General features: G+C 42.8%; 1 protein-coding gene across 2 annotated transcripts in view; it reads right to left on the reverse strand.

The window, feature by feature from the left end:
* Nucleotides 1-14,287, reverse strand: part of PLAA (phospholipase A2 activating protein) — a 749,216-nt gene that overhangs the window by 215,136 nt on the left and 519,793 nt on the right. For both annotated transcript variants that reach the window (XM_044061441.1, XM_044061440.1), the window contains 2 exons: nucleotides 11,638-11,709; nucleotides 1,096-1,197 (listed from right to left, as the gene is read on the reverse strand). In XM_044061441.1, the coding sequence (XP_043917376.1) occupies nucleotides 1,096-1,197; nucleotides 11,638-11,709 (174 nt within the window). The remainder of the gene's footprint in view (nucleotides 1-1,095; nucleotides 1,198-11,637; nucleotides 11,710-14,287) is intronic.

Raw genomic sequence — 14,287 nt, forward strand, 5'->3', positions numbered from 1 at the left:
TTTTAGTTTTTTGTATAAAAGGTGTGGTTACTTGTTATTTGCCCTTATTACTCCTTGAAGGCTTATGCCAAGGTGCTAGAGTTGAATAAAATCTCACTGTGGGTCAGTAGCTTTTTGTTGTTTATTATTATTAACTTTGTTTCTTTACTGTTTTAAAAAATTGTACGTAATTTGTTGACTGAGCTCACACTTACCCTCCTAGCTGACATCTAATAACAGTTAGCAAAACAACCAAATGTTTAGAAATGAAGATCCCTAATGGGGCACTTATCGACAAACAAAGCTATGGTACCAAGCGATAAAATGATCAGTTTGTCGGGTGCAACAATCTGCATTTGGGCTGGCAGCAATCTACTCAAAGTCTTTGGCACAAATGCCTGACAAATAGAGCAGATTTACGGCTGTGGTTTGAGCCTAGGCAAAGCAAGCACTGAAGATGGCTATCCTTGTGTGGAACTTGTCTTCCACATTGCCACTTGACCGTTTTGGATGACATGAACCAAAGACAGCAGCAAAATAGTCAAGAATTCCCCAGCGGGGCATTTATCTGAAATTTGAAGAATGGCAAACAACTCTGAGTCAGACTGTATGTCGGAATCTGGTGTTCGGATCTGGCGACAGAGAAGTTCTGAGGATGGTGTGTGCGTATGTCACTTTTATGGCCGATGTCCGACGTACCACAAAACCTACAGTAATAAAAGTCTTTTGTATACTGGCCAACGTTGGGTCCCTGTGGCAGGGAATTCCCTCATGTAATGAATACTGCAACAGATGAATAGAAGGACATCAAATGTGATGTATAATGTCTGGGAACATGTTGATATGGTTTGTTTTCTTTTACATAAATGTATGTCTGCCTGTCAAGTGATAATTCAATAAAGATGTTATATACACAAAAATAAATGTATGCAGCGGCAGCAGCACAGAATGGAGGTAGGCATGCTGCCCTTCATCTGGCACAATGCTATACAAAAGTAGTTTACACAGTAATAGTCTAACATGAGCTGAAACTGCAAGGCTTGTAACACTAGTCTGTAAGACTTATTATCAATAAATTCAAAATATTGCCTAGAAAGAAAGGAAAAACACACTTACTTATAATCTGTACAGAATTTGCTTGATCAAATGTAACTGCCTCTTTCTTTGGAAAATAAATATTCACTTGCTGAGATGCAGAGGAATGGTAGGCACTCTCTCCTGAAAAGAAGAAAAAGTACTGTTAAGAGTAATTCTGGCTGAGCTAGTTACCTGTTCCTGCGAAAGAGAAACAAGTCCAAGTGACCTCTTCTAAATGGTTAATAAGTGCACATCCTGTAGTTTGCACCTACTTAGACTTTCTTAATACTTGGAATGTGGCAAAAATGCACGGAGTCAAAAATGTATTTCAATAGCAAACCTCTGCTAAATTAGACTCATTTTAACATTTTGGTGGTACGTCCATGTAGTTTTTGGAAATGTTAAGCTAGAGAAGTCCTTTACAAGAGGTACTACATTTAATAATTCACTTATAACATGTGAAACTTGCAGTCAGGAACGAAGCAGAGCTGGTCTGGGGTTGAAAGCACTCAACGCACTGGCAGTTATTCTTTCGTTGGAGAAGCCACAGGAGAAGTTAAGTCTTGACTGTTCTTAAGAGTAAACTAAGCAGGTAGCCAGTTAGCTACTCATGAATTGTAGTTTGTAAGCGCACTTCATAAGCACATCATGCTGGCATCACAGAATTCTCATATCCTAAAACAATAGCAAAATGGAAAAGGAACTCTGCACCTAGCCATATCATGGTTGCACACGTCCGACTCTACTGCAATTCAATGACTGTGTATGTAGAAGTGAATCTCCATTTTGCTCCCGCCCCTAAACAGTAAAAACACCAGCTTTCTCAAAGGAATGTAGTCATTCTCTGACGAGACTAACATAGTCGGGTGGTTTTGGGTGAAAGAAATCTACAGAACACAAGCTGAAATGCTAAAATAAAGCAAAAGAAAATACTGAAAAGGAAGGGAAAAAGGAAAATCATGAAAAGCAAGATTACGGGAAATGGGATTTACTGTATGTAATTTCCTATATTCACAAGTAGTACACTATATCATCACGCCCTACACTATCTTTATAGTGATTTTGTGTCATCTCATATGCTCATATTTTACATTTAACCAGATTAAGATGCTCAAGAAGACATTGTGATGATGTGGTTATAACCTCTGCCTCAGACACAAGGTACAGCACTTGATCATGACCTCTGCTCACTGTATTTGTGGATTCTGAATGTTTTCCCTCTGTGTGTGGGATTCCTTTCAAAAACATGCTGGGTGCTGTTGCCTTAAGGATAGAAGGCACTTTGTTCAATCTCTTACAACAATCTTCTTGACTTACAAAACAAACTAGAGCACAACTTCACAAATTTGGGCAATTAGACTTTCTCCAACATACTTCTAATTAACCACAAGAAAACTAATGTAATGATTTTATCGTGGAAGACATTATTCAATATCCCTCTCAATCGTATCACAGATGACAGCATTCCTAAGTCTAATAAACAAAAATAATTGGGAATTACCCTTGACCCTTCTTTAATATTTACCATACATTGACTTCATAACCACAAAGTTATTAACACAACTTAAACTTTGCTACAAAATCATGCCTCTTCACTCTCCCAAAAGTCTGCACAGCTATAAAGAATCTGTAAATTTATCCTCCTGCCTAATCCATTACTCTATCACTGAACTATGCACAAAACCAACTGGCTAATGAGGACATTCACGACTACCTTTCGCTTAGGCTCATTAATTTATAATGTAGTAAATCAAGGCTACTGTCCAACTCTTACAACAAAACTTTTTTTTTGACAGCTCAGAATAACTGAGAAGCTCAAAGGATAACTCACTCACTCCGGCTCGCCCAAGATTCAAAAATGCACTACGTGAAACTGTATTCTCTAGAGTGGACCTGCTACACTGAATCATTTACTGACAGAATCAAAAAAATAGGAGACAATGAAAGCCTTCAATAAAATATTTATAAATCACATTTCTTCTCAGAGTCCTCTTGCAATTGCTTTAGAGACAATGGTTGACAAATAACAATCAGACTTGTATTTTATCACATTCTTGTCTCCTTTATCATGACACAGTACTAACAATTTAATGTTAAATATTGTACTGCTGTAAACACTGATGGAACTTATGTACTGTTGAGCTTTGTGCTATGTAAATGTTTAATATGTAAAAATGTACTGTTCTATTACTGTTCAATTGCTCTACTGAACCCTGGTCGTGAATGTTCACCCACCTGATTTATCAAACAGTAATACATAAATAAATAAATAAAAGCAAAGAAAGGCAGTGTGGTTTGGAAAATCTGAAGTTCTGACAGGCATGAATGCCACACTTAAGGCAAACTGGCAACAGACTAATTAGGATGAAATGAAGAAATATTTTGGAAGAACACCAATGCCCTGGGAACTTCTGATGGATGAAGCACTTGAGACAACCGCCTGAACAGTGGAGGAGCCATCACAAAACTCATTTAGGAGGGATGAGACAGCCTGCTTCTGGGCAGACCACAAAAACTTGAACATTCTGGGAGAGGAGAAAGCCAACAAGGCCGGCACTGCAGATTCTCTCACTAAGAGATTGAGATGGTGGGTGGGGGTTATTTCTTGAACTTTTTTTTTTTAATGCCTGGGCTCTGACAGTCCTATTCCCTCTCCCCAAAGAAATGGACTGAAAAATATGAAGCCTTCTTCCATGATAGGCACATTGGCAGATTTATGCTTCATAGCAGAAAGTAATTGTAACAAAAAGATATTTTCAGCAATATACGATTCTAGATACATGGTACAAAACAGAACAACACTGTCCCAGATTATATGTGGAGAGTCAGATTTTGTTGTCTTTTAGAAATGACCCTGCACTATCATGCTCCATGCTTAACAGCAGTTATGTACTTGCCATAACTTGGCATCTGTTTTGTCCTATTTCATTATTCCTCATGACTGGGTCCTAGATCCAATCTGACACAAGACATAGATCCAAGGCTCGAGCTCCTGCCTCTTCCATAATCCCCTTCGGCACGCTAACCCTCAGATCGAGTTTGCTATAGTTACCCTGTAGAATATACACCTGAAGCTTTAAGCAAGGGAACTTAGTCCAGAAGCTTAATGACTCCAGCTTCCTCAGATTCCCCCAGAGCATGGATGGGGGAAGGTGGGAGGGCAGTGAGGAATAATGTAATAGGATAAGACAGATGCCAAGTTATGCTACGTACATAACTGCTGATCTGATGTTATCCATTTCATTATTCCTCACTACTGGGTCAGAATCCCCAGCTACAACAGTATCCTGGGTGGCCCTATGGAAGGATGTATCTATGCACCATGAAACCAAAAGATGCTCTGTTTCTGGAGATGATATCCAATTTGTAATGATAAACAAAGGTATGAGAAGTGGACCAAATGGCTGCAGCACAAATGTCATCTATAGACAACCTATTAGAGAAGGCGGACGACGTAGCAACCAACCTGAGAGAGTGAGCCCTAGATGGACGAGGTAACTCCAAGCCCCTAAGAGAATAAATGGTGGGAAATACAGTTCAAAATCCATTTGGAAACTGTTACCTTACACGCTGCTAGAGCACGTCTGTTCAGAGAGAAGGCTACAAATGATCAGATTTCCTGAAAGCCTTAGTCCTGTGCAAGTAAAATCTTAACTGCCTATGTGCATCCAGTGTATGGAGGCGGTATCTGTCTTTAGTGGAATGATCAGGAAAAAAAGACAGGTAACTGAACAGACTGGTTGACATTGGTTTCAGTGGTTACCTTGGGCATGAAGGAAGGATTAGTTCTCACGGCCACTCTGTTTTTGTGAAAAATGATATATGGCGGCTCGGATGACAAAGTCTGTAACTCTGAGATCCTCTTAGCCGAAATTATGGCCACAAGAAAGGTGGTCTTCCAGGATAATAACTTAATATCACAGGAATGAGCCAGCTCGAATGGACTTTGAGTGACAGACTGCAACACCACAGTCAAATCCCAAGGAGGAGAAGGATCTTTGACGTGCGGCCTGAGGGGAAATGCACCTTTCATGATGACCTTGTATAGTCTGGAGGAAAAGGTAGGCTCCCTACTAACATGAAAACTGGAAATGGCCACCAACTGCAGTTGTATGGTAGAGAAACTGGCACTGTCTTGATAAAGAGATAATAAAAACAGAAGAATATTCAAAACTCGAGCAGAGAAAGGGGGTCAATATTTCCATCAGCAGCCCAAAAGGAAAACAGTTTCCACTTACTGTTGTAGAGTTTTTGAGATGATCTCAGAGAGGCAAAATAAATTTTCTGAACAGGGGAAACCAGCCTGGAGTCTCTTAGTATCATGAGAAGTGGAGAAACCATGTGGTCAGATGAAAGGATCGGAGGTTCAGGTTTTCAGCTCTGAGGGATGAGAGATGAGATCCGGTGTGGGATCTAGTATCCAAGTCAACAAATAGGCTCTAACACTGTTACCTATAGAACAGTACAGAAAAAGACACCAAGTGTCAATCAGAGGAAAGGTGGAGTACCACAAAACACACCAATACTAGAAATACACTAGCAATGGGAGGGAACGGTACTAAAAAAAAAGACTACCTAGAGAAAGTAGTAACCAACAAAAAACAGGAAAATTCACTTAGCTGATGAGTACTTGAAAAAAGCTATCAATGTGGGATCCAAGATCCAGACATGAGGAATAATGAAATGGATAACATCAGATCTTAAATGTTTCAGTGCAGCAGAGTTGCTAAATTACTTAGTGAATCTGCACCTCATACAAATGCACTGTACAAACTGCTCCCAGAGTTATCTATAGTTTTCATTGACATCTTCACAACAAAGCTTTTTTTCCCTATAAATCTGTATCTTCTACTGAGCATCTTATACACATTATTTTTAGATCTTCAGCTCTACTGATGGAGTACCTGATCCCACCATGAAAAGAAAAGTACAGTTTTGTACCTACCATAAATGTACATGTTCGAGTGATAATACAGCTGCAGTCATAACAGATAGGTTCTCCTGCCGTCAGGTGGGTCCCTGGTCGGCCGAATTCCAAAGTCTAGGTCAGGCGTCGGTTGTCGTCGCTTCTTCCCTGACGTCAGTGCGACAGGGGTATAAAGGAACCAGCCGACGCCATTTTCTTCAGTTTTTCTTGCCCCAGATGTCAGGTGCCCCCAGAAGGAAGGCAATACATAAATTTGTGTAATAATGCAGTGCAATATAATCAAAATACAGTAGTTGCAAGCAAATACATCATAAATGAATACCCCAATCAGGTTGTATGAGGATGTGCTAGCCTATAGGCCTGTCCCAAGAGGGGAAGGAGGGAGGGAAACCTGGACTGCAGCTGTATTAGCACTCGAACATCTACATTTATGGTAGGTACAAAACTGTACTATGTTCATCGTGCATACAGCTGCAGTCATAACAGATGGGTAGAATCCCAAAGCTAAGAAAGGGGTGGTAGGCACTAGGTGGAACTAGGAGGAGCCAAAATACCCTGCAAGACTGCAGTGGCAAAGCCTGCTCTAGATTTGGAGTATAATGGTAGGTTGTAGTGCTTGGAGAAGGTATGCACAGAACTCCAAGTGGCTGCTTCCAAAATATCCTTGGTAGGAATTCCTCTGAGGAAGGCTGCAGAGGTGGCTGTGGCCCTGGTGGAATGAGTTCTAATGCCTGTAGGTACAGTTTTGCCATGAAAGGAGTAGCTAAAGCGTATGCAGTGGGCTATCCATTTTGAGATTGTCTGTTTGGAAATTGGCTTTCCTTGAGCTCCTACTGCATAGGCCACAAAGAGCTGTTCTGATTTTCTGAAAGGCTTTGTTCTGTCCAAATAATAACGCAGTTGTCTGTGGATGTCCAAGGAATGTAGTAATCTCTCCCCTTTGTTTTGAGGATTAGGATAAAAAGTAGGTAAATGTATGGCCTGATTTAAAGCTACCCTGAATACCACTTTAGGCATAAAGGACGGGTTGGTTCGTAAGGAAACTCTGTCCTGATGGAAGATGACAAAAGGCTGGACAGCCATGAGAGCCTGTAGTTCTGAAACTCTACGAGCTGAGGTGATAGCCAGAAGGAAAGCTGTTTTCCAGGACAAATATTGCAAATCTGATGAGGCAGCTGGCTCAAAAGGAGGCAAGGTCAGTTTTTCCAGAATGAAATTAAGATCCCAAGCAGGTATTGGTTGTTTCCTTGGAGGTCTTAAATTCTTAGCCCCTCTGAGGAACTGTCTTAAGAGAGTGTGGGAGAATAAAGGTGGATCAGTGTTGTATTCTGCAGAAATGGCTGAGGCATGGATTTTGATGGAGGAGAAAGAAAGTCCACTGCTTAGCAGTTCAGCCAAGTATTGTAGTATTTGAGGTAAATTCAGTTTTCCAGGGCCCTGGCCCTTTTTCTCATTCCAGACACAAAAATGTTTCCATTTTGCGGAGTAAGCTTTTCTAGTTGATGGCCTTCTGGCCTCCAAAATGACATCTTGCACCTCCTTGGAGAGTAGGGCCTGCTGTGATGCTAAGGAATCTTCCATGCGGCTAGATTGAGTGTTTTTAGCTGACTGTGAAGAGTTTTGAAGCTGTGCTGAGTCAGAAGAAGAGGCATTAGAGGCAGGGTCCATGGTGGGGAATGCGTCAGGCTCCTCAGGAGTGGGTACCAGTGTTGCCTTGGCCAGTCCGGAGCAATGAGGATCATCTTTGGTCTGTCTGCTCTGGTCTTTAATAGAACTTTGGGCAGCAGAGGAAGAGGTGGGAAGGCATAAACTGTCATTGATGTCCAACTGAAAGAGAGAGCGTCCACTCTCCAGGCCTTTGGATGGAAGATCCTTGAGCAGAATTTTGTCAATTGATGATTTTTGTGGGAGGCAAGGAGATCTAGGTCTGGCCTTCCCCATTCTTGGATTATTTCTGTAAAAACTTTTGGATGCAACTTCCATTCGTGTGGGTCTGTCGCATTCCTGCTTAGGTTGTCTGCCAGCGTGTTTTCCTTGCCTGGCAAGTACTGTGCTTGTAGTTCCATTTGTAAGTCCATGGCCATGTTCCAAAGTGACATGGCCAGTCTGCATAGGGGGTAAGAATGTGTTCCTCCCTGCTTGTTTATGTACCACATAACTGTGGTGTTGTCCGTTCTTATCAATAGTTGACCTGGTTGTAGAAGGTCCTTGAAAGCTATAATAGCATTTATTACTGCTAGCATTTCTTTTTGATTGATGTGAAGGTGCTTTTCTTTTTGGGACCACTTGCCCTGAATGCACCGATCTGTCATGTGCGCCCCAGGCGTAGTCCGAGGCGTCTGTTGTGATGACTTGATTTGCTTGAGGCTTGCTGAATGGAAGACCTGTGTTTGTTTGACATGCTTGAGCCCACCACAGAAATTCCTTTTGCAGACATGGAATTAGTGGTATTATTGTTTCCAAACTGTGGCTGTGTTGAGACCATATGTTTTTCAGGTACCATTGTAGTTTCCTCATATGCAGCTTTGCACATGGGATTAGTAAGATGCAAGATGCAATGAATCCCAGAGCCTGCAGGATTTTCCTTGCAGTCAGCCTGGTGCAATTTGCTAGTGTTATGAAGTATTGAATTAGTTGCCCCTGCTTCTCTGGCGTGGGGTAGGCCATCTGGGTGTTTGTGTTCAAATTGGCACCCAGGAAAATTATCTTCCGAGAGGGTATTAGCCTTGATTTCTTTTTGTTGACTGTGTATCCCAGAGAATTCAATAACATTATTACATAAGCCAGATGTTTCAGAAGAATGTGCTTGCTGTCCGCTTGGATCAGGCAGTCGTCCAAATAGGGATATATTTGTATCCCTTGAAGTCTGCAGTAGGCAATTACTGATGCCAGGCATTTCGTGAATACTCTGGGAGCAGTAGATAAGCTAAAGGGCAATGCAGAGACTTGATAATGGGTTGAACCTGCAAGAAATCTGAGGTACCTTCTGCAATTTTGTCTGATTGGGACATGCAGGTATGCCTCCTTGAGGTCCAATGTTACCAAGCCAAGACTCCTTGCCCAGCATGGGAAGAAGTTGCTGTAGAGTGAGCATCTTGAATTTTGGTACGAGTAGAAATGTGTTTAGGATGGATAGATCCAAAATAGGTCTCCAATCTTTTCCCTTCCTTGGCACCAGAAATAGCCTGGAATAAAAACCTTGACCTTGTTCGTGCGTAGGTACCTCTTGAATAGCTTTCATGTTTATGAGATCTGTAATTTGCCTTTGTGCCTCTGCCCTTTGATTGTGTGGCAGGTTTGGCATGCCTCTCATTTTTGGAAGGGTATGAAAATGGAATTTGTAGCCTCTGTTTATAATGTCCAGGATCCATTTGTCCTTGGTGACAATATGCCAATTATTTGAAAATAATGCCAGCTTTCCTCCTAAGGGGGCTGCCATTTGCGACTTGGTTGGCATGCAAAGGGGAAAGTCATTGGGTTTGCTTTCTGAAAGATTGCGAGTTGTCTTCACCACCTCTTTGTGTAGGAGCTTGCCATTGTCTGCCTCTATACGATCCTTGGGATTGTCCTCTGCCCCTCGGGCGCCTGTATCTGCCTCTTTGGGGTCTGTCTGTGGCAGGAAAGGACCAGTTTTTGGAAGGCCAATTTCTACTAAAACGTGGGGGTTGAACCTGTAGAAATTCTTTCACAGTTTGCATTGACTTAGCCTTTTCCTCCATTTTCCTTAATACCTCCTCAGCATTAGCACCAAATAGTACATCCTTTTGAAGAGGGGCGTCTAGTAATTTAGCTTTGACATGATCAGGCAAGGCTTGTTCCTTGAGCCAGGCATGCCTATGTATGACTGATCCTGTAACAGCAGCTCTACATGAGGCCTCTAGAGCATCAAAACCACATTGTAAGGTATGCTTACCCACTTGTTCTGCACTATGCATCAAATCCTGCAACTCCAAGTCTGGTTGTTCAGGTTGTGACATTTTACTTTTCAATTGTGATAACAAAAACTGTTGGTATTTTAGCATATGAAACTGACAGTTTAAGGCCCTCATGGATAAGGTAGCTGAGGTATATACCTTTTTCCCCACCTTTCTAAGGATCTGGAATCTCTCTCAGAAGGCAATGGATTTTTAGCAATGGAGGCCTTAACTCCCTTGGGGCCCTGTGAGATGGTTTCTGGGTCAGCAGCATGGCTTTTGTTTAGAAATTGGTGTGAGTCAGGGACCCTGTAGTACCTGTCAGGCTTAACTGGAGCTGGAGGTAGAGAGTCCGGGTTAAGGCAGGCCTCCGAGTAAACATCATCTAGGATGTCCAAGACAGGAGGTATAGCCAGAGGCCTGTGCTGAGGAAGCAAGAGAAATTCCCTGAGCCTTTTCTTGGAATCTGAATAATCCTGGCCTTCCCAGTGGAAGTGTTCCCTTAAGGTATGCAAAGTTTCCCCAAATGAGTAATCCTCAGGGGGGGATACAGAAGGGATGGACTCCTCCGCATCAGAGTCTTCAAAAGGGGAGTAAGAATGTTCCTGATCATCAGAGTGCTCTGAAATAATGGAGCCCTGATCAGAGGAGGGGGAATCTTCCTCCACTCTAGGCCTTTTGTGCGGAGGGGGCTGAGAACCTCTGATAAGAGTAATTAAATCCTCAGCCATTTTAAGCATCTGTTTCTTAGGCATGGGGCCTGGAGATGGGCCCTGTGTAGCTGATCTATGAGTGCATGGTTGCTTTAGACTTTGTGAAAGCCTTGATGGAGAAAGAAGAGGAAGGTCTGAAGACACCTTGAGTGGAGGTGGACCTGTCCACATTCTGAGTTTCAACGCCAAGAGTGTCTTCGGTATCTGTAGTCGGGGTGTGGGCCGAGGAGCCTGCGACCTCGGGCACAGGAGACACCATCAAAGACAGGTTGTCGGTAGTCAGGGGCTGCGTAGTCACTTCGCTGAGAACCGGACCACGTTTAGTCGGCTTTGGCGTGGTGTCAGTAGAGGCCGCGGACCTCGTGTGTTGGTCCTTTTCTTTGCGTTTTTTAGACAAAACCGGAGTCGGAGTATCCGACGACATAGTATAGTTAAATGCTTTCCCAAAATAATGCTGGGCAAACTCCGCCCGACGCTTAATAGTGCGTTTGTTGAATGTAGCACAAAAGCGACAGACCGAGACGTCGTGGTCTGGGCCTAAACAAGGTATACAGAGGGAATGGAAATCCTTATGCGGTATTTGCTTCCCACAAGAAATACAATTATTAACTTTGTCTGACATCGGTCTGAGGCAAGAAAAGTTTCCCCAGCGGGGTACTTAGCTTTTAAGAAGACTTCGGTTTCCAAATTTTCGTAATCTCAGGAGCTGGCCGACCGGCACTTGCGAACTGCTTCTGCTTCGGGCACCGCGCGGCAAGAAAGACTGAAGAAAATGGCGTTGGCTGGTTCCTTTATACCCCTGTCGCACTGACGTCAGGGAAGAAGCGACGACAACCGACGCCGGACCTAGACTTTGGAATTCGTCTGACCGAGGACCCGCCTGACGGCAGGAGAACCCATCTGTTATGACTGCAGCTGTATGCACGATGAACATCAATGAAAAATGTAATCAAGTAAGCAATGGTTTAAACTGCAAGCACAATCAGTAAAAAAAAAAAAAAATATATATATATATATTTATCTGTACCTGTAAATGGATCACCTGCACCTGCAGAAGTTGCAGTACCCGGTGCAGAGCCAGGAATATATCGTCCTCCACCTGGGGGGGAAAAAAAAACACTGTTTAATATTCATTGGATTACACAGCAATAACTCTTCCATTTCATAAAGAAAGTAGAGTTGTGTCTCACTTACCATAACTGCAGATGTCTGAGTAGATTAGTGTTGTAGCACCGATTCTTAGGTCTTTGTGCCATGCAAAAGCACATGACCAGCCCAATTTCCAGAGTCTTTATCCTTATCATTACATTATCCATAGTGGAAAGACATCTGATGTCTGTACATCAGCATATAAGGGCAACCGTTGGCACCATCATTGGGTCTTTCTAAGCAGTGAACAGGCAAGTTTAATGCCTGAGGACAGTACAATCTTCCCTGTTGCCTGGATTTGAGTGAGAAGGAGGAAAAAAATATAACAGGCAGAGGATGATGGGCTAAGAGAACAATCTGCAGAAAAACCCCTCCACCTCTTGCACTCAGAAAAGGGGAGACAAGTGGTCAGCAGATACAAGGGTGGGAGAATGTACTGCAACACTGATCTACTTGAACACCTACAATTATGGTTAGTGGGACACAACTGACTTCATAGTCAAAGATGCAGTACTAATTCTTGGGAGGACTCTCAAAGCTTAAAGTTAAAAGGTGGGTCATTTGTATGACCCTAGGAAGTAAGGTTTTGTAGGATGGCAATAGCAAAACCTGGTCTAACTATGGACATATTGCCTAGGTTATAGTGTTTTGTAAAGGTGTGCACTGAGTTCCATGTAGTAGCCTCTAGGATGGCCTAGGTATGGACTCCTTTGAGAAAAGTAGTGGTAGTCACCCCATATCTGGTGGAGTGGGCCTTAATGTGCCCAGGTAACTCTTTTTCATGGCACGAGTAGCAGAACTTGTTTGCTAACCATTTTGAAATGTTTGCTTGGAGACAGGCTTGCCCTGTTTACCCTCTAAGAAAGCCACCAATAATTGTTCAGTTGTAGTAGTGGTTTTGTCCTGTCTAGATAGTACCTGATCTGTCTGTGCACATTCAGGGAGTGGATGACTTGGTCTGCCATGTTCTGTGGATTTGGGAAGAAGACTGTAGGTAGATAGCCTGGTTTAGAGTAAGTTCTGATACTACCTTAAGCATAATGGACATATTTGTTCTAAGGGTTACCCTATCCCTGTGAAAGATAGTGAAAGTTTCTTCACACACGAGGGCTTGTAGCTCTAAGACTCTTCTAGCTGATGTGACAGCTACAAGAAAGGTGGTCTTCTAGGTGAACATCGTTAGGCAGGCTGAGGATGTAGGTTCAAAGGCTGGTAATGTTAGTTTTTCTACCACAAAATTAAAATCTCACGCTGGAACAGGGTTCCTTCCAGGTGGTCTCAAGTGAATCAGGTGGAGCATTGTGCAGGCAAGCTGATATGGGAGATACATGCTCTTTAATGCTGGAATAGGAAAGGCCTTGTCTAAACAGGCCTGACAGGTACTGTAAGACTGAGATAATGTCTGCTTGAGAAAGGTTGGTATGCTTGCTACGACACCAGATGGAAAATCATTTCCATTTTGTCAGGCATGACTGCCTGGTATTTAGTTTCCTTACTTCTCTTAGAATGGAAAGCATATCCTTGGGGTAGAGTGCATTCCCTGGTATCAAAACTCAATCCTCCAGGCTGTTATACCAAGGGTGACTAGGAGGGGGTGGAAAACCAGATGCCTTGGCATGGCTGAGGAGATCTACGTCCTGTAGTAGGGTGAGGAAATCTCCTCATGCTGGATGTCAGGAGGAGGGAGAACTAGTGTTGTCTCAGACAGAAGGGGATCACTAAGATCATGCTGGGTCTTTCCCCCCTGACTTTTGTCAGTATCTTTGGGATCAGGACTAAGGGTGGGAATGCATACAGAAACCAGTATGTCCATGTCAAAGAGAAAGCATCTATTTCCAAATTCCTCTCTGTTGAGTTCTTGAGCTGAACTTCTGTAATTGTTTATTGTGGTGGAAGGCAAACAGATCTGTCTATCACATTGTATAGTTAGGTGCAGGAAGCTCTCTCACTTACTCATCCACTTGTTGGGGTCTTGGAAGACCCCTGCTTACAGATTCTGTCACTCTACTATTCTGACCCAGAATATAAGACGCTGTGAGAGTTAGCCCTATATCCTGATCCGCAATAAAGTCTTCCTGGAAAGGCTGAACAGAGGCTAGGGCAGAGTTCCCCTTATTTGTTTATGTATCACATCACTGTGGTGTTGTCTGTCCAGATTTACAGGGTCCCTGGAAGTTCTGCTGGAAAACATTCATGGACAGGTAGAGTACTAGTAGCTCCTTATGATTTATGCACAATTTTCTCTGCTGAGGAGACCAAATGGCCTGCACTTTCAGGGATCCTATCTGGATCCCAAAGCTATATCTGAACTGTCAGTGGTGATGGTCATGTTTGCTTCTGGTAAAGAGAAAGTCAGCCCTGCGTTCTGCTGTATTGTGTTTTTTTCCACCACAGGAGTTCCTTTTTCAGACAAGGAAGGAGAGGCAGTAGGGTTTTCTACGGGTTGAGAATGCTGTCCCCCAAGCATTTTTCAGAAATTTTCTCATTTGTAACTTTGCAAGAGGGATCATAAGAATGCAGGGTGGCAT

Source organism: Protopterus annectens, chromosome 2.part0 (assembly GCF_019279795.1).
Source record: "Protopterus annectens isolate FY-2018-M chromosome 2.part0, PAN1.0, whole genome shotgun sequence".
NCBI classification, from domain to species: Eukaryota; Metazoa; Chordata; order Ceratodontiformes; family Protopteridae; genus Protopterus; species Protopterus annectens.